Below are 24,568 nucleotides of genomic sequence, written 5' to 3'. Positions count from 1 at the left end.
GCTAGCGCTAAACGGATTGCACTAACGCAATATGACCCTAGCTTTAGCCCGAGCACAAATCCCACAGGACTGCACAAAAGAACGGACATCCCGCGACAGAGACGGCCACCAAAAGGATCTAGCCACCAAATCTCTGGTACCAAAGATTCCAGGATGACAAGCCAACACCGAACAATGAACCTCAGAGATAACTTTATTCGTCCACCTATCAGGGACAAACAGTTTCTTCGCTGGGCAACGGTCAGGTCTATTAGCCTGAAATTTTTGCAGCACCCGCCGCAAATCAGGGGAGATGGCAGACAAAATTACCCCCTCTTTGAGAATACCCGCCGGCTCAGGCAAACCCGGAGAATCGGGTACAAAACTCCTAGACAGGGCATCCGCCTTCACACCCTTAGAGCCCGGAAGGTACGAAACCACAAAGTCAAAACGGGAGAAAAACAGCGACCAACGAGCCTGTCTAGGATTCAACCGTTTGGCAGACTCGAAATAAGTCAAGTTTTTGTGATCAGTCAAGACCACCACGCGATGCTTAGCTCCTTCAAGCCAATGACGCCACTCCTCGAATGCCCACTTCATGGCCAGCAACTCTCGATTGCCAACATCATAATTTCGCTCAGCAGGCGAAAATTTCCTGGAAAAGAAGGCGCATGGTTTCATCACCGAGCAATCAGAACTTCTCTGCGACAAAACAGCCCCTGCTCCAATTTCGGAAGCATCAACCTCGACCTGGAACAGAAGCGAAACATCTGGTTGGCACAACACAGGGGCAGAAGAAAAACGACGCTTCAACTCCTGAAAAGCTTCCACAGCAGCAGGAGACCAATTGACCACATCAGCACCCTTCTTGGTTAAATCAGTCAACGGTTTAGCAATACTAGAAAAATTAGCGATGAAGCGACGATAAAAATTAGCAAAGCCCAGGAACTTCTGCAGACTCTTCAGAGATGTTGGCTGAGTCCAATCATAAATGGCCTGAACTTTAACAGGGTCCATCTCGATAGTAGAAGGAGAAAAAATGAACCCCAAAAATGAAATCTTCTGAACACCAAAGAGACACTTTGACCCCTTCACAAACAAAGAATTAGCACGAAGGACCTGGAACACCATTCTGACCTGCTTCACATGAGACTCCCAATCATCCGAGAAGACCAAAATATCATCCAAGTATACAATCAGGAATTTATCCAGGTACTCTCGGAAGATGTCATGCATAAAGGACTGAAACACTGATGGAGCATTAGAAAGCCCGAATGGCATAACCAGGTACTCAAAATGGCCTTCGGGCGTATTAAATGCTGTTTTCCATTCATCGCCCCGTTTAATACGCACAAGATTATACGCACCACGAAGATCTATCTTGGTGAACCAACTAGCCCCCTTAATCCGAGCAAACAAATCAGACAGCAGCGGCAAGGGGTACTGAAATTTGACCGTAATTTTATTTAGAAGGCGGTAATCAATACAAGGTCTCAGCGAACCATCCTTCTTGGCCACAAAAAAGAACCCCGCTCCCAATGGCGACGATGACAGGCGAATATAACCCTTCTCCAAAGACTCCTTCACGTAACTCCGCATAGCGGCGTGCTCAGGTACAGATAAATGAAACAGTCGACCCTTTGGAAACTTACTACCAGGAATCAAATCGATAGCACAATCACAATCCCTATGCCGAGGTAGGGCATTGGACTTGGGCTCATCGAATACATCCCGGTAATCAGACAAGAACTCTGGGACCTCAGAAGGGGTGGGTGATGAGATAGACAAAAATGGAACATCACCATGTACCCCCTGACAACCTCAGCTGGACACAGACATTGATTTCCAATCTAATACTGGGTTATGGACTTGTAGCCATGGCAACCCCAACACGACCACATCATGCAGATTATGCAACACCAGAAAGCGAATATCCTCCTGGTGCGCAGGAGCCATGCACATGGTCAGCTGGGTCCAATACTGAGGCTTATTCTTGGCCAAAGGCGTAGCATCAATTCCTCTCAATGGAATAAGACACTGCAAGGGCTCCAAGACAAACCCACAGTGCCTAGCAAACTCCAAGTCCATCAAATTCAGGGCAGCGCCTGAATCCACAAATGCCATGACAGAATAGGAAGACAAAGAGCAGATCAAAGTAACGGACAAAAGAAATTTCGACTGTACCGTAACAATGGTGGCAGACCTAGCGAACCGCTTAGTGCGCTTAGGACAATCGGAGATAGCATGAGTGGAATCACCACAGTAGAAACACAGCCCATTCTGACGTCTGTGTTCTTGCCTTTCAGCTCTGGTCAAAGTCCTATCGCACTGCATAGGCTCAGGTTTATGCTCAGATAATACCGCCAAATGGTGCACAGATTTACGCTCGCGCAAGCGTCGACCGATCTGAATGGCCAAAGACATAGACTCATTCAGACCAGCAGGCATAGGAAATCCCACCATGACATCCTTAAGGGCTTCAGAGAGACCCTTTCTGAAAATAGCTGCCAGCGCACATTCATTCCATTGAGTGAGCACGGACCACTTTCTAAACTTCTGACAATAAATCTCTATCTCATCCTGACCCTGACATAGAGCCAGCAAATTTTTCTCTGCCTGATCCACTGAATTAGGTTCGTCGTACAGCAATCCGAGCGCCAGAAAAAACGCATCAATATTACATAATGCAGGATCTCCTGGCGCAAGGGAAAATGCCCAGTCTTGAGAGTCGCCACGTAATAAAGAAATAATAATCTTAACTTGTTGAACTGGGTCACCAGAGGAGCGGGGTTTCAAAGCCAGAAATAGTTTACAATTATTTTTAAAATTCAAAAACTTAGCTCTATCTCCAGAAAATAACTCAGGAATAGGAATTTTAGGTTCTAACATAGGATTCTGAACCACTAAATCTTGAATATTCTGTACATTTATAGCGAGATTATCCATCAAAGAGAACAGACCTTGACTGTCCATGTCCACACCTGTGTTCTGAACCACCCTGATGTAAAGGGGAAAAGAAAGACAGAACACAGTGCAAAGAAAAAAAAATGGTCTCAGAACTTCTCTTTTCCCTCTATTGAGAAGCATTAGTACTTTGGGCCTCCAGTACTGTTATGAACAGGTAATTCAGAACCACAATGGACATTGAAGTTCAGAGCACACGAAGTGACCTGACAATTACCAAAAACATAGGACGAGCTCTGAGACGTGGGAACTCTGCTGACCGCAATCCCTAATCCTATCACACCACACTAGAGGTAGCCGTGGATTGCGCCTAACACTCCCTATGCAACTCGGCACAGCCTGAGAAACTAACTAGCCCTGAAGATAGAAAAATAAGCCTACCTTGCCTCAGAGAAATTCCCCAAAGGAAAAGGCAGCCCCCCACATATAATGACTGTGAGTAAAGATGAAAATACAAACCCAGAGATGAAATAGATTTAGCAAAGTGAGGCCCGACTTACTGAATAGACCGAGGATAGGAAAGATAGCTTTGCGGTCAACACAAAAACCTACAAACAACCACGCAGAGGGGCAAAAAGACCCTCCGCACCGACTAACGGTACGGAGGTGCTCCCTCTGCGTCTCAGAGCTTCCAGCACGCAAGAAAAACCAATATAGCAAGCTGGACAGAAAAAATAGCAAACAAAAATAACACAAGCCAAACTTAGCTTATGCAGGATAGACAGACCACAGGAACGATCCAGGAGGAAGCAAGACCAATACTAGAACATTGACTGGAGGCCAGGATCAAAGCACCAGGTGGAGTTAAATAGAGCAGCACCTAACGACTTCACCACATCACCTGACGAAGGAAACTCAGAAGCCGCAGTACCACTCTCATCCACCAAAGGAAGCTCATAGACAGAACCAGCCGAAGTACCACTCTCGACCACAGGAGGGAGCTTGGCCACAGAATTCACAACAGTACACCTCATACACACGTGGCTCCGCTCCGTACACCTCATACACACGTGACTCCGCTCCATACACCTCTTACCCACACGACTCCACTCCGTACACCTTTCACATGCTGCTCCGCTCTGTACACCTCGTACACACACAGCTCTGCTACATCCACACTGTAAACACCTCCTGACCTCACACATACACACTTACCCTCGTCCGGCGCCATGGCAACCAGCAGAGTCCTGTACATGGAGGTCCCTCCCGATCATGTGACCCCCTGACTCCTTCCGATCATGTGACCCCCTGACTCCTCCCATCCTGTGACCTTATCACAGGTCCTGTGCGCACAGAGCAGCCGATATGTGTTGTGCTGCTCTGTGGGTGCAGGGACTCAGGGAGCGGACCGGGTGTATTACACACCTCCCAACCAGTGCGGGACAAGTAATGTCCCGCCCGCGATCGCGGGGTTAACTGTCAAAATCAGGACAGTCCCGCTGGTTCCGGAACGGTTGGGAGGTATGCGGTAGTGCCTTGGACGGCTATTCCCAGCTCTGCTACAGTTGATTGACAGGTCTCTCCCATACCAAGGGAATCTGTCAATCACCCAGAATGACACTGGGAAGTACCAAAGTATATTTAAAGATACCTACCTGCCAGGCTCTGATTCATATTGTTCACAGTTTAGCAACATGAATCAGATGACAGGTTCCCTTTAAATTATTTATCACAATGATCTTAGTCTGCACTTTGCACTTAACTAGTTGCTACTGCCACCTGCATTTAACACTGTTCATTCATAGCTGTTATGTTTTAGCCTTCGATAAAATGTATATATTATTCAATCAAGCATTCAATTTTATGACGTTAACCTAGAATCATAGAATGTTAGATTTGGAAGGGACCTCCATGGTCATCGTATCCAACCAACTGTTCAATGCAGGATTCACTAAACCTTCCCAGACAGATGTCTGTCCAGCCTCTGTTTGAAGACTTCCATTGAAGAAGAATTCACCACGGTTGTGGATCTTTTTTTCGCCTATCCCACTGGAGCCCTTGTCCCCAGTAAAAAAAAAAAAAAGGAAATAAGAAACAACCATACTACTCACCTTACCCCTATTCCATTGAAGCCATTGTCACTTGTAAAAAAACAACTGAAAATAAACAATATTAAGCACTTTACACCTATTCCATTGAAGCCATTGTCTCCTGTCAAACAACCCTGTAAATAAGAAGCAACCATAATCATCACCTTATGGCTAATTAATTGAAGCCCTTGTCCCCTGTAAAAAAAAACATGAAAATAAGAAACAACCATAATAATCACCTTATGCCTAATCCAATGAAGCCCATGTCCCATGTAAAAAAAATAACAAAAATAATAAACATATCCAAAGTGCTAGTTTACTATCAGCTTGGTATGCAGTTTTTTTTTACCAGATGTCGATTGCAGTTTAACATTGTTGGCCTTCTTACACGTACTCCTCAGTGGTAATGCCCATACATCTAGTTCTCACCCCAGGCATATGATCCAGGCCATTACCCAAAGGAGAGTACGCTACAGCTAGGCGCTGTCATGGTTAGGACATGGTTAATGTCCTGTTCTCTCAGGGTTAATATGGTTAGCCTCTCTATTAAGATGGGAGGGATATTTATACTCACTCTTAGCTGGGTTTCTTTGTCAGCTATACATTCTGCTTCAGTCTGTGTGCTTGACCCCTGGAGTGTGTGGCCAGTTTGCACTGTGTTTATCTTGCTCTCTGTGCGTTACTCTGTTTGCTATTCTGGATTTCTGACCTCTGGCTTTGCTTCTAACAATCCCCTGTCTCTTCCCTTTGGTACCTCATGATCTCCTGGCTCCGATCTTTGCTTGTTTGGTAACTCTAGTGTTTATCTCTTCTGTTCCCCGACGTCTGGCTCCGCCCCCTGACCTCTCACTCTGTGACATGTCTAAGGTCCTGTGGTTACCAGGTTAGTACCCGGCGTTTAGCTCAGCTCCTTTGCTGCTGTGTGTAGCTCTCCCCGCAGCATTAATACCGTGACAGGCGCATCTATTCTACTGATGAAAAATTTCAGGCTGACAGTTCCATCATTAGTAACCGACTATTGAATTGAGTTTGCAACAGTCCATGTCAACGTGCGTTCAGAGGCACCATGAATACGCCTCGCAGCAATTAATCAAATAAAGGGGTTGTCCACTACTGGGACAACCCCTTCTTAAACTAAATGTTCAGCCCTAATTAAAAAAAAATAGAATACCTGAACATGGTGATTTATCCAATGTTTTCTTCATTGGTTGCTTGTCCTATTAGGGGGGGAAATTGTCTGAAACCACTGGCATTAAAGGAGTCACATTGGATCCTCGTGTTAGAGACCAAACATGGAAATGAACTATAAGAATGATCTATTCTATATTCGACTGGATGTCAGGAATCACGCTCGTTATTGTATCATTTAATATGGATATAGTTTCCTTTTGGTTCCCTTAACTTAAAAAAATACTAAAAATATATATTACTTTTTTTATATTGATTTTTTTTGTTTGTGTCAGGCTTTATACTATTCACCTCAGTGGCGTAGGAAGGTGGGTGCGGGGGGGGCGGGCCGCCCTGGGCGGCACACTGCGGGGGGCGGGTCACCGGGCCGCGGCCGGCGCTGCAGGAGGAGGGGAAAAAAAAAAAAAGATGTGTGCCCTTTAAATCTTCGGGTGCTCCCCCCCCCCGTGCCAGCGCTAATACTCACCTCTCCTGGTTCCTGCGGCTGCGTGGTAGCTGCAGCGTCTTCAGCGCTCTCTGACTCTGCGACTTCTCAGGGCAGAGGGCGCGATGACGTCATCACTGCGCCCTCAGCCTCTCTGTCCTGAGCGTTGCAGAGCCGGAGAGACGTTGAGTGCACCGGACCTGCGCTGGGAACGGGAGAGGTGAGCATTTTACTTTTTTTTTTTCTTTGTCTGACTCTGTCTGTCTGGGGGCAATGCTGGAGACCCTGGGGCAGATTTCTGGACAGACTGGGGCAGATTTCTGGACAGACTGGGGCAGATTTCTGGACAGACTGGGGCAGATTTCTGGACAGACTGGGGTAGATTTCTGGACAGACTGGGGCAATGCTGGACACTGGGGCAGATCGCTGGACACACTGGGGGCTATGCTGGACGCACTGGGGCAATGCTGGAGACCCTGGGGCAGATTTCTGGACACACTGGGGGCAATGCTGGACACACTGGGGGCAATGCAGGACACACTGGGGCAGATTGCTGGACATACTGGGGCAGATTGCTGGACACACTGGGGGTAATATGCTGGACACACTGGGGCAGATTTCTGGACAACCTGGGGGTAATATGCTGGACACACTGGGGGTAATATGCTGGACACACTGGGGCAGATTGCTGGACACACTGGGGGCAATATGCTGGACACACTGGGGCAATGCTGGAGACCCTGGGACAGATTTCTGGACACACTGGGGGCAATGCTGGACACACTGGGGGCAATGCTGGACACACTGGGGGCAATGCAGGACACACTGGGGCAATGCTGGACACACTGGGGCAGATTGCTGGACACACTGGGGGTAATATGCTGGACACACTGGGGCAGATTGCTGGACAACCTGGGGGTAATATGCTGGACACACTGGGGGTAATATGCTGGACACACTGGGGCAGATTGCTGGACAACCTGGGGGTAATATGCTGGACACACTGGGGGTAATATGCTGGACACACTGGGGCAGATTGCTGGACAACCTGGGGGTAATATGCTGGACACACTGGGGGTAATATGCTGGACACACTGGGGCAGATTGCTGGACACACTGGGGGCAGGACTTGAGGCATGGGCAGAATGTAGATACGGGGCATGATTGGAGACACGGGCCAGAATGAAAGACATGGGGCAGGATTGGATCATGGGGCAGGATGGATACGATGCGATGGAGACTGATGGGGCAGGATGGGGAGATCATATGGTGTAGAATGGATACTCATGAGGGCAGGATGGGAGAACATATGGCTGGAGCCAGGAATGAGATAAACGGGGCCAGGGTGGGGAATAGTATTACCATAGGGGCTAATTAAGGGATGTTATTACTGCAGTGATGTATTTAATTTATTTTTTGAGTATACTGTTTTAAATGGGGGGGCGGTCCTGTTACTGTGCAGAGTGACAATATATCACCTTTTTTTCTTCATGTGGTGTAATGTAGAAGTTGTGAAAAATTAAGTAATGTGTTCTGCAAGCGGAGCTCGAGATAACTGTGTTATTTCCTGCAGAAACGAGTGCTGGCTGGGAGAAATGATGGCGGTCTGTGCTGGATGAAAGATGAATGAAGGACTTCATCTAGAGACGTCACTGGTGAGTCAGTGTTACCTATACACTGACACTATACACTATATACTATATACAGCGGTCCTGTGTACAATGTCACCAGTGATCACTGTATTACCTATACATTATATACAGAGCTCCTGTGTATAATACCACCAGTGATCTTTGTATTACCTCTACACAGACACTGCATACTAAGTACAGATCTCCTGTGAATACTGGCACTTATGGTGATAGTATTGTGTTTTTTTTTCTTTATTACTGATCAGTACTGTAGTATTCAGTCACTATGTGGTGGTAATATGTGGTCTGGAAATGGTGTTGTGGTATTTGTCCCTTGTATGTGCTATTTGGTCACCAAGTGGTGGTAATATGTGATCTGGTCATGGTGAGGCGGTATTTGTCCCTTGTATATAGTATTATTCGGTCACTATGTGGTCTGGTCATGGTGTGGTGGTGTTTCTTCCTGTATGTGATATTATTGGTCTTGGTATAGTGGATTCTGTTGTGTATGGCGGTCATTTGTTCTCTCTGATATTAATTAATTAAAAGTCACAGGTTTGGCATGTGGGGGTGACACCCAGTTTAAGTTCTACAAGACAGGAAAACTATTTTTGGTAAACTTTGTGTGTATTGAGCGGGGGGGGGGGGGGGAAGGGTGCGCCAAACTCGGGAGCAGCCCCGGGCGGCAAAAGCTCTAGCTACGCCTCTGATTCACCTACAGTAATCAGGGGGGAGTGGGATAAAAGCTGACTTATGGATTTTTAGTACATTGTTTCTCCTGCTCGTTATGCTGAATGCGACCCTGTGTCTCTCTCTCTCTCTCTTATTTTCTGTGTCAGGTGCAGCCCCCACTGGTTGCCAATTACAGCAATGGATGAGTCTATACTACTAGTGTGAACAGCCCTAACCTTCCCTATCTCCCCCACCTTTTTATTGATAGGCCAAAATATAAAACCTGTATGCTATCATTAATTTTTTTGTATTATTATTATTATTATTTTTTTATATAGTAACATTTTCTATGCCATTATGTACTGACCTATCATTATGACTCTCCAGGTCATTACGAGTTCATAGACACCAAATATGCCTAGGTTATTTTTTTTATCTAAGTAGTGAAAAAAAATTCCATTGTTTGTAAAAAAAAAAAAAAAATAAAGATTGCACCATTTTCCAATACCCGTAGCGTCTCCATTTTTCATGATCTGGGGTTTGGTGAGGGCTTATTTTTTGCGTACTGGGCTGTTGTTTTTAATGATACCATTTTGATGCAGATACAGTGCCTTGCGAAAGTATTTGGCCTACTGGAACTTTTTAACTTTTACAGCTCCATCAGGAGAAAAATAAAAAAGTTATAGCTCTCAGTATAAAGCGATGCAAAAATAATTCATTTTTCCATAAAATAGTTTTTGTGTAAAAAGACAAAATATAAAAAAGATATACAGTGCCTTGCGAAAGTATTTGGCCCCGTGGAACTTTTCAACCTTTTCCCACATATCATGTTTCAAACATAAAGATACCAAATGTAAATTTTTGGTGAAGAATCAACAACAAGTGGAACACAATTGTGAAGTCGAACAAAATTTATTGGTTATTTAACATTTTTGTGGAAGTTCAAAAACTGGCCCCTTTAACTTAATACTTTGTTGCGCCACCTTTTGCTGCAATTATAGCTGCAAGTCGCTTGGGGTATGTCTCTATCAGTTTTGTACATCGAGAGACTGAAATTCTTGCCCATTCTTCCTTGGCAAATTGCTCGAGCTCAGTGAGGTTTGATGGAGATCGTTTGTGAACAGCAGTTTTCAGCTCTTTCCACAGATTCTCGATTGGATTGAGGTCTGGACTTTGACTTGGCCATTCTAACACCTGGATACATTTATTTGTGAACCATTTCATTGTAGATTTTGCTTTATGTTTGGGATCATTGTCTTGTTGGAAGACAAATCTCCGTCCCAGTCTCAGGTCTTTTGCAGACTCCAACAGGTTTTCTTCAAGAATGGTCCTGTATTTGGCTCCATCCATCTTCCCATCAATTTTAACCATCTTGCCTGTCCCTGCTGAAGAAAAGCAGTCCCAAACCATGATGCTGCCACCACTATGTTTGACAGTGGGGATGGTGTGTTCACGGTGATGAGCTGTGTTGCCTTTACGCCAAACATATCGTTTGGCATTGTTGCCAAAAAGTTCGATTTTGGTTCCATCTGACCAGAGCACCTTCTTCCACATGTTTGGTGTGTCTCCCAGGTGGATTGTTGCAAACTTTAGACGACACCTTTTATGGATATCTTTGAGAAATGGCTTTCTTCTTGCCACTCTTCCATAAAGGCCAGATTTGTGCAGTGAACGACTGATTGTTGTCCTATGGACAGACTGTCCCACCTCAGCTGTAGATCTCTGCAGTTCATCCAGAATGATCATGGGCCTCTTGGCTGCATCTCTGATCATTCTTCTCCTTGTTTGAGATGAAAGTTTAGAGGGACGGCCAGGTCTTGGTAGATTTGCAGTGGTATGATACTCCTTCCATTTCAATATGATCGCTTGCACAGTGCTCCTTGGGATGTTTAAAGTTTTAGAAATCATTTTGTATCCAAATCCAGCTTTAAACTTCTCCACAACAGTATTACAGACCTGCCTGTTGTGTTCCTTGGGCTTCATGATGCTCTCTGTTCTTCAAACAGAAACCTGAGACTATCACAGAGCAGGTGCATTTATACGAAGACTTGATTACACACAGGTGGGTTATATTTATCATCATTAGGCATTTAGGACAACATTGGATCATTCAGAGATCCTCAATGAACTTCTGGAGTGAGTTTGCTGCACTGAAAGTAAAGGGGCCGAATAATATTGCACGCCCCACTTTTCAGTTTTTGAATTTCCACAAAAATGTTAAATAACCAATAAATTTCGTTCAACTTCACAATTGTGTTCCACTTGTTGATTCTTCACCAAAAATTTACATTGCATAAATTACACAAGGTGCACAGGAGACCGGCGGCAATGACGCCTGCGCACCTCTATCACAGTGGGATCCATCAGGTGGGCATCATACGTATTCAATAATGATGTACAGCGTGCGATAGAGCGTGTGCAGTTAGTCTGATAAGCAAGCGGGGCAGCAGGACCTTAGGGACACATGTCCATTACTGGGCATACGCATAAGAAATACACAGAAGACTGGCGGTGATAGTACCTGCTCATCCATACCACAGTTAACTCCGTCAGTCGTGTAGTAAATATGCCTATCAGTAGTGTGCATGTTATGCGCTTGAGCAACAGTACTAATGCAATGAGCGCTGCAAAGCTTTTGCACAATTTGTATAGCTGAGCGATGTTTAATAGAAAATAAAAAAACAAAGCGTATTCTGCGCCCGCGCAATAGAGGCTATTAAACTAATTGAGAGAATTGCGCACCAGAAGAAAAAATAAAATATCAGACGCCATTGTCAATTTAAGGATTATATTATAGCAAAGTATTAGAAATACCAATAAAGCAGCATATAGACATACATGTACAAAAAAGGACTATTTCACTCCATTCCTTCAGTTCCTCCTTTGTGGTCATGATGCTCATGGACCTAAATGGAATGAAATAGTTCTCTTGTTATGGTGTGGACATTTTATATTTACTAGGCCTTTGTATGACCGGCATTTAACAATAAGATTCCTTTTTTTGTACATGCATGTCTACATGCTGCTTTTTTGGTATTTCTAATACTTTGCTATAATATAATCCTTAAATTGACATTAGTACTGTTGTGCAAGCGCATAACATGCAAACTACTGACAGGCATATTTACTGCCCGATTGACGGAGTTAACTGTGGTATGGATGACCAGGTACTATCACCGCCGGTCTTCTGTGTATTTCTTTTTTCGTATGCGCGAAAATGGACACGTGTCCCAAAGGTCCTGGTGTCCCTCTTGCTTATCAGACTAACTGCACACCCTCTATCGCACGCTGTACATCATTATTGAATATGTATGATGCCCAGCTGATGGATCCCACTGTGATATAGGTGCGCAGGCGTCATTGCTACCGGTCTCCTGTGCTACTTGTGTGCACATGAGGATCGGATATGTGACTTAAGGTCCTGGTGCACACTTGGTTTACTGTACTGTCTGCGCATGCCTTATGGGACGTTCAGGCCCTATCTGGGGCTTCTGTGAGATGCCTATTCCATAACATCTTGCGCTTAAACATTCACTTTTTTTTCTGCATATATTTCATTGGAAGAGGATGATCACGTGACCGCAAGGTCCTCTTTACCTGTACCTCTCTGAGTATGCTCTATCTCAACATACAGGTCCTTTTATATTGCATCTAAGGATCACTGTTCCGTTCCTAGGATATAGGGGTAAGAATGATTATTTACTCAGTAACCTTAACAACGTCATGCATTGGTATTGCCAGATGGTCTCTCACACCTGCCTGATTGACAATTTACTCAGTTACTTTGAATATATAAAACGGACAAGCTCTCTTTTCCCTCACTTTTCCCTGAGGAAGCCATGCTGTGTGGCGATACGTGTGGGGTTTCTCCCCCTCCTCTATGATGTGACTGGGTTACTCTCTTTCTCCAGGATCCAACAGGTCTTATGCAGCCTTAAGGTACCTTCACACATAACGATTTCGTTAACTATATCGTTGCAACGTCACGCTTTTTGTGACGTAGCAACAATATCGTTAACGAAATCATGCGTGACAGAGACCAACGATCAGGCCCCTGCTGGGAGAGCGTTGGTCGCTGGGAATGATCAGGACCTTTTTTTGGTCGCTGATCACCCGCTGTCATCGCTGAATCGGCGTGTGTGACGCCGATCCAGCGAAGTGTTCACTGGTAACCAGGGTAAATATTGGGTTACTAAGTGCAGGGCCGCGCTTAGTAACCCGATATTTACCCTGGTTACCATTGTAAAAGTTAAAAAAAAAAACCGTACATACTCACATTCCGATGTCTGTCACGTCCCCCGCCGTTAGCTTCCCGCACTGACTGTGTTAGCGCCGGCCGGCCATAAAGCAGAGCACAGCGGTGACGTCATCGCTGTGCTCTGCTTTACGGCCGGCCGGCGCTGACACAGTCAGTGCGGGAAGCTGACGCCGGGGAACATGACAGACATCGGAATGTGAGTATGTACTGTTTTTTTTTTTTTTACTTTTATAATGGTAACCAGGGTAAATATTGGGTTACTAAGCGCGGCCCTGTGCTTAGTAACCCAATATTTACCCTGGTTACCCGGGGACTTAGGCATCATTGAAGACAGTTTCAACGATGCCGAAGTCTTTCCCCTGATCGTTGGTCGCTGGAGAGAGCTGTCTGTGTGACAGCTCCCCAGCGACCACACAATGACTTACCAACGATCACGGCCAGGTCGTATCGCTGGTCGTGATCGTTGGTAAGTCGTTTAGTGTAACGGTACCTTTACTCTTTCTTTTCCCTCCTTTAACTCTCTGTTTATTTCTCAGAGGGTCACTTATCTTTTTTGACCATCTGTCAGGATTACTGAACTGCTCTTAGGAGGGTTATAAGCTTTATTTACTTAATCATTATTAGTATTTTGTGAGTCTGCAGGCCTTATCCTGCTGAGTCATTTTTGTCTTTGGTACCACGATTGGATTTTGTCATCACATTTGCTGCTATCTGTTAATTTGCAGGATTTACCCTGGTGAGCCTCATCAGCTCTAGTTACCATCCTGAGTAGCCTAGTGTGTTTTATCATAACACACTCCTTGTGCACATAGTGGAAGAAGGTCTCTTTGTGTGTGCGGGGCACTTACAAGGCCCTCCACACTGTTGTTCACTTGTTAACCTTGTGTTTTTTTAATTGTTTTTAACTTGTTTGTGGCTTGTCTAACTTTAGTTGTCTTAATAAAATAATATTGTTCTTTGTTATATTGTTTGTGGTGATCCTTACCTTTTAAGGTACCGTCACACTAAGCGACGCTGCAGCGATACCGACAACGATGTCGATCGCTGCAGCGTCGCTGTTTGGTCGCTGTCACAGCGGCCGGAAAGCAGAGCGGTGACGTCACCGCTCTGCTTTCCGGCTGACCAGCGCTCACAGCCAGTGCAGGAAGCAGAGCGCCGGGGACAGACAGCTGAAGGTAAGTATGTAGTGTTTGTTTTTTTTACTTTTACGCTGGTAACCAGGGTAAACATCGGGTTACTAAGCGCGGCCCTGCACTTAGTAACCCGATGTGTACCCTGGTTACCAGTGAAGACCTCACTGAATCGGCATCACACACGCCGATTCAGCGATGTCTGCGGGAGGTCCAGCGACGAAATAAAGTTCTGGACTTTCTGCAGCGACCAACGACATCACAGCAGGATCCTGATCGCTGCTGCGTGTCAAACTGAACGATATCGCTAGCCAGGACGCTGCAACAGCACGGATCGCTAGCGATATCGTTCAGTGTGACGGTACCATTACACTCTACTTTCTCCTCTGTGGTCACACACATGTCAGCAGATCAAAACAGCTGATAAGTCCCGGGAAAGATGTGAGCTCACCGCCGGAGCCCACATCAAAGGGCGGGAGTCCGAGATCGGCGTACTATTACACCCGATGTCGGTAAGGAGTTAATCATGTCCAATATGTTATCACTTCATAATTAGTGATGGGTGAGCCTGTGGGTGTTCAGAGGGTTCAGCCAAACATCTGTATAAAATTTCAGTACCCGAACATGGATCCCATTCAAATGAATGGGGGACCCCAAACATCCATTGTTTGTTGTGCTGTTATCTGGGCGACCGCGCAGCAATCATGTTCTCTAATCGGTAGAAAGATCATTACTGCTAGTCAGAGAGCTGCAGTTCCCACGTCAGATGACCGCGTGAGCCAGCAACTGTGACCGGCGATAAAAAGGTTACCGCCAGTCACAGGCATTGGCTGATGAGAGTATTGGGGCTCATACTCACTTGTGCGAAACTCGGATGAGTCTCGCACGGCCATACCCGGCACTGCACCTGGCATAGAGGAGCAGAGCATGCGGCTGCATGTATTCCTATGCGGAAACTCTCCTTCAGGCCCTGGGATCCATATTTAAGTGTAAAATATAGAATTAAAATAAAAAATATCCTTATACTTACCCTCTGACGCGCCCTGGTACTAACCGGGAACCTTCCTTCCTTAGAATCAGCCTTCCAGGACCTTCGGTGATGTCGCGGGTGACGTCGCGGCTTGTGATTGGCCGCGCGGCCGCCCATGTGACCGCTCGCTCGGCCAATCACAAGCCGCGACGTCACCCGCGACGTCACCGAAGGTCCTGGAAGGGCTGATTCTTAGGAAGGAAGGTTCCCGGTTAGTACCAGGGCGCGTCAGAGGGTAAATATAAGGATATTTTTTATTTTAATTCTATATTTTACACTTAAATATGGATCCCAGGGCCTGAAGGAGAGTTTCCGCTCCTTCAGACCCTGGGAACCATGGAAACCCAATGCACTGCATTGGGTTTCGAGTTTCGGCCGACCCCGACCCCGACTTTTTTACAGTATCGGCCGATTTCACTCGACCCGACTTTTCCAAAAGTCGGGTTTCGTGAAACCCGACCCGATCCTATAAAAGTGAAGGTCGCTCAACCCTAGATGAGAGTATTCATCAGCCGGTGACTGTGCTATAAATAAATTTTAAAAAATGTTTAGGGTCAAGCCAGGCAAAACTCAGAGCTGGGGGCTGCAACCCTCAGCTGTCAGCTAGAGCAAGGCTGGTTATCAAGAATAGAGGGGTCCACACACTTTTTTTTAATTATATAAATAATTTAAAAAAAAAAAGCATTTTTGACAACCAGCCTTGCTAAAGCAGACAGCTGGGGGCTGGTATTCTCAGACAGGTAAGGGGCCATGATAATAGCCCCCCAGCCTAAAAATATCAGCTGCCCCAGAAAATGTGCATCTAATGCTTTGCCTGGCTCTCCCACTTGCCCTGATGCGATGGCAAGTGGGGTTTTAGTTGTGGTATTGATGTCAGCTGTTTTATGGATGATGACATCAAGCCCAGGGGTTAGTCATGAAGAGGCATCTATAAGACACCATCATTACTATCCTCATAGTTACATTGTAAAAGAAAAAACACAGCCAGAATAAAATCCTATAAGTGAAATAATGACATATTTGAATTAAAAAAGCACAATTATACTCACCTTTACACCTAATCCACTGATGCCCATGTCCCCTGTAAAAGGATAAAAAGAATTATACTTACCTTTAAGCCTAATCCATTGAAGTCATTGTCACCTGTAAAAGAATAGCAATAATATTCAACCATATGTTAGGTGTTGAGTTTCCGCCGCTGCACATGGGGAATCTCGCACCATGTCCTCTGCGGTCACCTATTCTTCCCCAGCCACAGTGGAGCCTGCTCAGCAGAGACATCAGTCCAAGCGTCTGGCTCAAGCTGATACTGTGCGTCTGGTTACAGCTGCCGTCCCAGGTTCAGCCTTTGTAACCAGCATTGATCAGCAGCAAGCAGACATTCCAAAGACATACCCTGCTTTTCATCTACTGAGCAGGCCCATGGGTCGACCTCTCATTGGAGGTCAGAGGTCACATGCCCAAGTCCTGAAGCAGCTCTGACTGGACCACAGGAAGGTCCTGGAAGGCTGCGACTATAAAAGGTTCGCATGGCCGCTCGGCCATGCACTAATATAGACTTGATTATGTATGTGTGTGCTGAGAGATTGATTGAGAGAGAGATTGATACTGGTGAATGCTCCTAAATGATCCCCATCCCTTTGGTTGTTGTCTGGGTATTAGGGTGAGTGGAGCAAGCAGTCAGCGCCTAATAGTGGCTTCTCAGCTACATTAACACTACTTGTCATTGTAGGGTGGAAATTCCCCCTTGATCTCAGCATCTGACTCAGGGCGTCCTCAGGCGCGGGCTCAAAAGCCACCGAGGATCAGAGCGAGATCAATCAACAGCATAGTGGGGGTGAATTTCAGTGACCCCACTAGCGTCCATCTGCTGCATCCTGTGACTGTTAACAGGGCACAGCGTTTCCTTTGTTTCTCTGCATCTCTGTGTAGCGCTGAGCTACCGTGAGAAAGGTCATTGGTGTTCATAGTTGATGAACCCCGGTCACGTCACTTATGGCACCGCTCGCTGTTTGAGAAAAACTCCAGACCTCACTCAGATTGTTATATTTGTACCAACCCATATGAAGCAAGTGTCCTGACACTTCCAGCCCTGGGACTGCAAATCGGGTTGGATAACGTATTATTATAATAGGATACCAAGGAGGCACGTTCTCTTATAGAATGTTTCTGTTTGTCACAGCAACTTCAACATTGATTGCATTGGGATCCCAGTTCTTACGACTCTTACCATATGGTGGATGAAAGTGGTAATATCCTATACATGCTGGCATCACCTTTGTGGCCAGTGATTGGGTGTAGCATTCATGTGAAGATGCCTTGTGCTCTGACCTCAAACATAAAAGATCTGCCTAATGATCTGTGTACACAAAAGGGAGAAAATACAACATCTACAATTTGTATCTCTTGATATGTTCTCCTCATTATCTCCAGTAATTGTATTATTACATGAGGTGAGGTCTTTAGGATGTTACATCGTCATCTTCTCCCCATTCAGGACCCTACAATATCAGATCTTCTCAGTGGAGATATTCTGTATAAGAGAATTTTCCTGGTTGAAACATCAAGGATGGATAGGGACAGGGACAAGATGGCGAAGAGGATATTACACCTCACCCTAGAGATCCTCTTCCGGCTTACTGGAGAGGTGAGAGATTCTGATGTTGTCACATTACATCATTCTTATCTATGGGAATAACAGATGGACTGAAATGGAGAGGTGAGGACTCTGGAAATGTCTGTAGTGAGATTTATTAATGTCTCTCCATAATCAGGATTACACAGTAGTGAGGAAGACCTCTAGTGAGCGCTGTCAGAACCCTTTGTCTGATGGATGGGGAAGACCCCTGAGCCCAATCACGGAGGCTCCACCTCACCCCCTGATACATGAGGAAATCAATGACCAGAAGATCCTAGAACTCACCTACAAGATGATAGAGCTTTTGACTGGAGAGGTGACACTGCTGGGAATGCTGGGACATTATATAGTAACACTATGAAGGGATCGGGGGGGTTGACGTTATCACTGTATGTGTCAGGTTCCTATAAGGTGTCAGGATGTCGCCGTCTATTTCTCCATGGAGGAGTGGGAGTATTTAGAAGGGCACAAAGATCTGTACAAGGACGTCATGATGGAGGTTCCCCAGCCCTTCACACCACCAGGTAATAGACAGTACTAAATACACATGGCCTATAATTATCTGTATGTAAAGAATGAATTCAGTCCCTGTATGTGTTTCCTCCAGTTGTATCCAGTAAGATGACAACACCAGAGAGATGTCCCCGTCCTCTTCTTCCATGGGACTGTAAACAAGAAAATGTCAATGTTCCTCAGGTACATTTTTTTTCCCGGACCATAAGACGCACCGGACCATAAGATACACCTAGGTTTTAGACGAACAAATTGTTAAAAAATATGAAGCAAAAAAATGTGGTCAAATCTGTTCTTAATATCCCCTCTCCTGGTATATATAGTCCCCTCATCCCTATCCTGTATACATGGCCCCCTCATCCGTACCCTGGTATGCATGGCCCCCTTTTCCCTATCTTGGTATGTATGGCCCTCTCATCCCTATCCTGGTATGCATGGTCCCATCATCCCTATCCTGGTATGCATGGTCCCATCATTGCTGTCCTGGTATGAATGGCCCCATCATTCTTATCCTGTATTCATGGCCCCCTCATCACTATCCTGGCAGTGTCTTGTTCTGATGCCAGCAGCTGATTTATGTTTGGAAGCAGTGCATGGCAGTGATGTCATATACTGGTTACAAGCCGAGGACAGCTACCAGAATACTCACTGCTCTCCACGCTGGGACTATGTGTGTGGAGGGCAGTTAATATTCATTGCTCTTTAATAGCGGGCACAGTTAACCGCAGACACTGGCTTCCTGCAGCTGACGGACCATCATGTGTGCCCGCTACTAAAGGGAATGAATATTCACTGCATTCCACGCCCATGGGAGTGAAATGCAGTGAATATTCTTTTCTCTTTAGCAGCAGGCACAGGAGTTAGCCAACTCCAGCCTCCTGTGATCCACTGCTCCGCTGACACCGCTCCTCCACCTCCCCACCACAGCCAGAGCAGGTACATCCAGATTATAAGATGCACCCCCATTTTCTTCCACATTTTTAGAGGGAAAAAAAAGTGCATCTTATAAAATGGAGAAAAGGTGTCATAAGATCTCTCCTATGATGTGTAGACGGCTGTGAAGGTCTTGTTTTCAGTCTTGTTTTATGCACCAGTATTATATGTTTTGTACTTGTGTAATGAGAGCGGTGGAGATGGCAGGATTAGAGCTGATCATAGATGAGACTTCTCCATCTGTCTGTGACCTTTACAATATTTGTTTCAGGGTGAAGATCTGACCCATATTAATACTACAGAGACATATGTGAGGGGTGATGAGCGGTGTAAAGAGGAGATTCCTACAGATAATAGCCCAGGTGAGTAGTAACCACTAAGGCTACGTTCACATTAGCGTTCCGCTAATGTGCGTCGCTGTTGCGTTGGCGACGCAGCGGCGACGCGCCCCTATGTTTAACATGGGGGACGCGTGCGTTTTTTTTGTTGCGTTTTCCGACACGTGCGTCGTTTTCAACGCTAGCGTCGGACGCAAGAAAATGCAACAAGTTGCATTTTTCGTGCGTCCGATTTTCATCAAAAAACGACGCACGCGTCGCAAAACGCAGCGTTTTTGCGTGCGTTTTTGGTGCGTCGTGCGTTGCGTCGCCGTTGCGTCGCCGACGCACTGGCGCGCAACGCTAATGTGAACGTAGCCTAAATGCAGAGAAGTAACAGAATCTTCTTGAGCTGCTAAAATTGTACTAGTTTATGTTCAATCTGTTTTTATTAACCCCTTCCCGACCTTTGACGCATACGCTGCGTCATGAAAGTCGGTGCCATTCCGACCCATGACGCAGCGTATGCGTCATGGTTTGATCGCGTTCCTGCGGGTCGGGTGACCGGGGTCAATGAAATGTCACCCGACCCGCAGGTACGTGAGGACCTCTAGTTGACCCCAGGGGGGGTGGCTTTGCCCCCCCGTGGCCACGATCGCTCCTGTGCCCTCTGTTTCACCCCCCTCCAGCTCTGATTGGAGAAAGCGTCCATGTGACGCTTTTACTCCAATCAGCGGTGGAGGGGCGGAGTGAAACATGTCTGACATCACTCTCCAGCTTCATCCCTTCCGTGGAAGCTGGAGAGTGAGGTCCCTGCGTGCCGCACCCGCCGCCGCCACTGCCAGATCGCCGCCACCCGCTGCCAGATCGCCGCTGCCCGCTGCCAGATCGCCGCCGCCGCCGCTGCTAGATCGCCCCCTGCTGCCTGATCGCCGCTGCTGCCGCCTTCCGGTACTCCCCCCTCTGCCTCCCTCTCCCCCCACCATCCGATCCCCCCCCCCCCGCCATCCGTTAACCCCTGCACTCCCTCCCACGCCCCAGAAATCAGCCCCCTGCCCAGTAATCACTCAGGCTACTACATCTCCCCTGCCCCCTCCTCCCCCCCCCTCCCGCTCCTGACAGCCACCCTCTGACCCCCCCTCCCCCCCCCCCGTGATCACCCACCCCAGTGATCACTTTGATCACCCCCTGCCCCCCTGATCACCCCCCCCCCTGCTGCTGCTGGCTCCTGCATTACCTCAGGCCCCTTCGCTTGACTGCTCCCCCGTGCCCCACTGATTGCCGCCTGTCCGCCTTCCCATCCACTGATCGCCACCTGTCCGCCTTCTGGTACTCCCCCCTCTGCCTCCCGCTCCCCCAACCGTCCGATCCCCCCCCTGCCATCCGTTAACCCCTCCACTCCCTCCCACACCCCAGAAATCAGCCCCCTGTCCAGTGATCACCCTTCCTTGCTGCAGGCTCCTACATCTCCCCTGACATCCACCTTCTGCCCCCCCCCCCCCCCCGTGATCACCCGCCCCAGTGATCACTCTGATCACCCCCTGCCCCCCTGATCACCCCCCCCACTGCTGCTGCCGCCTCCTGAATCTCCTCAGGCCCCTTCGCCTGACAGCTACCCCGTGCCCCGCTGATCGTCGCCTGTCCTCCTTCCGGTCTGCTGATCGCCGCCTGTCCGCCTTCCAGTACTCCCCCTCTCTGCCTCCCGCTCCCCCCGCTGTCCGATCCCCCCTCCCAACCGCCACTCCCTCCCACGCCCCGGAAATCACCCCCCTGCCCAGTGATCACCCTTCCCTGCTGCAGGCTCCTACATCTCCCCTGCCCCCACATTTCCTCCGCACCTGACAGCCACCTCCTGCCCCCCCCCGCCGGTGATCACCCGCCCCAGTGATCACCCCCCCTCCCCTCCCCCCCCCCCGCGCTGCTGCTGCCGGCTCCTGCGTCTCCTCAGGCCCCTTCGCCTGACAGCTCCCCCGCACCCCACTTATCGCTCCCGCGTGATCGCTCCCGCGCCCTGCTGATCGCTCCCGCGCCCTGCTGATCGCTCCCGCGTGATCGCTCCCGTGCCCTGCTGATCGCTCCCGCGCCCTGCTGATCGCTCCCGCGTGATCGCTCCCGCGCCCTGCTGATCGCTCCCGCGTGATCGCTCCCGTGCCCTGCTGATCGCTCCCGTGCCCTGCTGATCGCTCCCCTTACTGCTGCTGCCGGCTCCTGCATCTCCTCAGCCCCCCACGCCTGAAAGCCCCCTCCTGCAGTAAAGTTTCACTAAACACTCACACATACACACACGCACACTAATAAAGCTTAGTTTTTTTACACGCACGCACACACAATGTCCCGCTCGTCCCAGTCACAAAGGCTGTACTCGGCAGAGGAGGCATATTCTTTTATTGCCTCCGAAGCTGATAGTGAGGGAGAGGACCCCACTTTTCTGTATTCCTCCCACTCTTCCTCCTCTAGTGACACCGACTCGCCACCCCCAAGATGTCGCAGGTCGAGAAATCGTCCGGAGCCCAGGGGAGGGGAGCCGGAGCCCAGGGGAGGAGAGTCGGAGGCCGGGGGAGAAGACCCACAACCAAGTGTGAGTAACCCCCAACCTAGTGCTAGTCACGCCCAACCTAGCACTAGTACCCCCACCTGGACCCCCGTCCCTGAAAATTTTGCTCCACGGATTCCTGATTTCATTCCCCAATCAGGAATCCAATTTGAGACTGCCAACCTCAGGGAAATAGACTTTTTCAAAGTCTATTTCTCGGAGTCAATCGTCAGTCTCATGGTGGAGCAAACAAACTTATATGCCCTGCAATTTTTTGCCCAAAACCCAGTTTCATCATTTTCTGCTTGGAGTCCCGTTAACTCTGCAGAAATGTTGAAATATTGGGGACTGGTCCTTCATATGGGAATTGTGAAGAAACCAGAACTTCGCCAATACTGGAGTACTGATATTTTATATCAAACTCCAGTATTTGGCATGGTTATGAATCGCAAACGTTTTGAGGCGATTCATAAATTTCTCCACTTTAGGGACAACACGGACATCCTTCCCCGCGATGACCCGAATTTTGATAGACTGTTCAAAATTCGGCCGGTCATCGAACACTTCAGCAACAAGTTTGCTGAAGTGTACATTCCCCAAAGGGAAATTTGTGTGGATGAATCCCTCATCCACTTCAAAGGGAGGCTTCAGTTCCGTCAGTACCTGCCCAGCAAAAGGGCGAGGTACGGGATTAAGCTCTATAAGATCTGCGAGAGTACCTCAGGGTACACTCTCAGCTTTAGAGTTTATCAAGGAAAGGACACCAGGATCCAGCCCCCAGAATGTCCACCTGCTCTGGGGGTGAGTGGGAAAATAGTGTGGGATTTGGTCCACCCACTGCTTGATAAAGGTTACCATCTGTACGTTGATAACTTTTATACAAGCGTCCCACTCTTTCAATCCCTCTCTGCCAGAGCTACCGTTGCTTGCGGTACCGTGCGCAGAAACCAGAGGGGTCTCCCTTTGTCACTAATTGAGCAGGTTCTCCCAAAGGGTGAGAGCCGGGCCCAATGTAGTGGCAACATGCTTGTGGTCAAGTTCAAAGACAAAAGGGACGTCTTTTTCTTGACAACAATCCATGGTCCCGGCACCACGGCCACCACCGTTCGAGGTACCACAGCACAGGTCCACAAACCGGACTGTGCGCTGGGGTACAACAAACACATGGGGGGAGTTGATCTTTCTGATCAAGTCCTCCAGCCCTATAGTGCCATGCGGAAGACAAAGGTGTGGTATAAAAAACTGGCTGTGCACATCGTACAAATGGCACTGTATAACGCATACGTGCTATCACGATGTGCAGGCCAGACCAACAACACCTTCCTTCAGTTCCAGGAGGCGGTGATAAAGGCCCTGATGTTTGGAGACGAGGAAGGAGCGGGCCTCAGCACTGCTGGAACTCAAGGATCCCGTATGGTACCAGGGCAACATTTTCCCGGTGAGGGGCAAAAAAGAAAAAGGTGCCGGGTATGTTATAAAAGGGGGATAAGAAAGGAAACTCGTTTCCAATGTGAAACGTGTCCCGACAAACCTGGACTGTGTTTGGATGAATGCTTCAGAATTCATCACACGTCCGTGGACTAGCCACATCCTGATATTCGACTACAGCACTCACCCACACCAGGCTGATATACACAATACACCACACACACCAACCTGACGTACACTACACCACACACCAACCTGACATACACTACACCACACACACCAACCTGACCCTACGTCAGGTTGGTATGTGTGGTGTAGTGTATGTCAGGTTGGTGTGTGGTGTGGTGTACGTCAGGTTGGTGTGTGGTGTAATATACACCACACACACACACCAACCGGACGTACACTACACCACATGTACAGTACCCACCAACTTGATGTGCACTACTCCACACTCGCCAACCTGACCCTACGTCAGGTTGGTGTGTGTGTTGTAATGTATGTCAGGTTGGTGTGTGGTGTGGTGTACGTCAGGTTGGTGTGTGTGGTGTAGTATACACCACACACACACCAACCAACCAGACATACACTACACCACATGTACACTACCCACCAACCTGATGTACACTACTCCACACTCGCCAACCTGACCCTACGTCAGGTTGGTGTGTGTGTTGTAGTGTATGTCCGGTTGGTGTATGGTGTGGTGTACGTCAGGTTGGTGTGTGTGTGGTGTATACTACACCACACACACACCAACCTGACGTACACTACACATCCTGATGTACACGACGTACACTACACACCAACCTGATGTACACTACTCCACACTCGCCAACCTAACCCTACGTCAGGTTGGTGTGTGTGTTGTAATGTATGTCAGGTTAGTGCGTGGTGTAG

General features: G+C 47.7%; 1 protein-coding gene across 1 annotated transcript in view; it reads left to right on the top strand.

Moving 5' to 3' along the window:
- LOC138666603 (gastrula zinc finger protein XlCGF26.1-like) overlaps nt 1–24,568 on the top strand; it is a 46,549-nt gene that overhangs the window by 8,107 nt on the left and 13,874 nt on the right. The window contains exons 2-4 of the mRNA XM_069754800.1: nt 18,345–18,468; nt 18,552–18,640; nt 19,662–19,752. Of these exons, the coding sequence (XP_069610901.1) occupies nt 18,345–18,468; nt 18,552–18,640; nt 19,662–19,752 (304 nt within the window). The remainder of the gene's footprint in view (nt 1–18,344; nt 18,469–18,551; nt 18,641–19,661; nt 19,753–24,568) is intronic.

This window comes from Ranitomeya imitator, chromosome 2, assembly GCF_032444005.1.
Source record: "Ranitomeya imitator isolate aRanImi1 chromosome 2, aRanImi1.pri, whole genome shotgun sequence".
NCBI classification, from domain to species: Eukaryota; Metazoa; Chordata; class Amphibia; order Anura; family Dendrobatidae; genus Ranitomeya; species Ranitomeya imitator.
Note: the sequence above shows the minus strand (reverse complement) of the source record. Positions and strands in the feature narration are given on the sequence as shown.